Genomic DNA, 1,914 nt, shown 5'->3' with positions numbered 1-1,914 from the left:
ATATTGTATACACTCTTTCTTACTAATAAGGGGAAAAAAGAGGTCAATGTCAAAAGCACCTTGATTACAAATAACACAAATTACAGTGGAATTCTGATAAAGTCAACACCTCGGGACCGAAAAAAAGTTGAAATTGGAAATTGATGATAACAGCTACAAAATGACAAAGTACCTGGTAACAAGATGTTTGCTCAATTTCAGGGAGTATAATTCTGAAGTTATCGCCAAAACACGAGATAATGAGTGAACAAAGCAATTGGTGGTGTGTACACCACTAACTCAGGACCTAAATATCTCTTCTTAAATGAATTCATCTTGGGATCAAGCCCCAAATTATTGACTTTACGCCAGGGTAACTCTCAAGCGGTTGACTGTATCAGAAACACAATTACTTAAACAAAGAAGGTAAGAAACGGGACCACGGTGAGGTGTTGACTGTAAGCGAGAGTTGACTGTAAGCTAGTTGACTTTATCAGGATTCCGCTGTATCTGTTATTACTGATCATTATGCCAAAGACAAAAGGTGAAGTTAGTTATCATCAACAGATGCAATGTTCATTTTTACGTCAAATATATTTTTAAAATCAGGGGCATCTGCTGAACTGTCTTCCAAATCTGGGTCCTGTTCCTTCTCCTTCTCCTCTTCCTCCTCTTCTTCCTCCACCTCCATTTCTTCCTCCGTCCTGTGTAAAGCCCTGTGCCTCTTCAATGCTGCAATACCTGGAAAATACTTTCCCCATCCCTTGTAGCCTGTGCACTCTTTGGCCTATGAAGCCTTTCTTACACTTTTCTTACAGGAGCCAAAAACATAATCTTACACCTGGAAAAGGGGGGGGGGGGGGGTCTTTGGCTCCTGTAAGAAAAGTAAGAAAGCGTGTGTGAGGGGGGAGGGTCTTGAAACAAAGTAATATTACACTTTTGTGTGGTGAAAAAAGTGTGGTGTTGGTCAAGAAAGGCTGCATAAGCCAAAGAGTGTGCACAGGCCACAAGGGATCTTTCCCTTTTCTTACAGGTGCCAAAGACATAATCTTACCCCTGGAAGAGGGAGGTGGGGGGTGTCTTTGGCTGCTTTAAGAAAGGTGCAAGAAGGGGGGGGGGGTCTTGAACACAGGCCACAAGGGATGTAGAAAGTATTTTCCAGGTATTGCAGCATTGAAGAGGCACGGGGCTCTTTACACGGGAAGAAATGGAGGTTGAAGAAGAAGAGGAAGAAGAGGAACAGGAGAAAGAGCAGGAACAGGAGGAAGAGCAGGAACAAGACTCAGATTTGTAAGACAGCTCAGCAGATGCCTCTGATTTAAAAATATTTTGGACGTAATGATGAACACTGACTTTGTTGATGATAACTAATTTCACTTTTTGTATTAAGCATAATGAGAAGTAATAACTGATACAGTGAAATCCTAATAAAGTCAACTTGTTTAAAGTCAACTCTCGCTTACAGTCAACACCTCACCGTGGTCCCGTTTCTTACCTTCGATGTTTAAGTAATTGTGTTTCTGATACAGTCAACCGCTTGAGTGTTACCCTTGCGTAAAGTCAAAAATTTGGGGCGAGATTCCAAGATGAATCCATTTAAGAAGAGATATTTAGGTCCTGAGTTAGTGGTGTACACACCTCCTATTACTTTGTTCACTCATTATCTCTTGTTTTGATGACAACTTCAGAATTATACTCCCTGAAATTGAGCAAACGTCTTGTTACCAGGTACTTTGTCATTTTCTAGCTGTTATCATTAATTTTCAATTTCAAGTAGTACAGTGGATAAAGTCGACCTTGTTCAAAGTCAACACTTTTCTTTCGGTCCCGAGGTGTTGACTTTATCAGCATTCCACTGAAATTTGTGTTATTTGTAATTAAGGTGCTTTTGACATTGACATGAGTCTCATTTTGTCCCTTATTAGTAAGAGTGTA

General features: G+C 40.4%; 1 protein-coding gene across 1 annotated transcript in view; it reads left to right on the top strand.

Moving 5' to 3' along the window:
* LOC101858542 (vegetative cell wall protein gp1) overlaps positions 1-1,273 on the top strand; it is an 11,491-nt gene extending 10,218 nt beyond the window's left edge. The window contains exon 6 of the mRNA XM_005091611.3: positions 1,161-1,273. Within this exon, the coding sequence (XP_005091668.2) occupies positions 1,161-1,273 (113 nt within the window). The remainder of the gene's footprint in view (positions 1-1,160) is intronic.
* Positions 1,274-1,914: the final 641 nt, after the last annotated feature.

The sequence above is a fragment of the Aplysia californica genome, unplaced genomic scaffold, assembly GCF_000002075.1.
Source record: "Aplysia californica isolate F4 #8 unplaced genomic scaffold, AplCal3.0 scaffold00033, whole genome shotgun sequence".
Taxonomy (NCBI): Eukaryota; Metazoa; Mollusca; class Gastropoda; order Aplysiida; family Aplysiidae; genus Aplysia; species Aplysia californica.
This window is presented reverse-complemented; position numbering and strand designations above follow the sequence as displayed.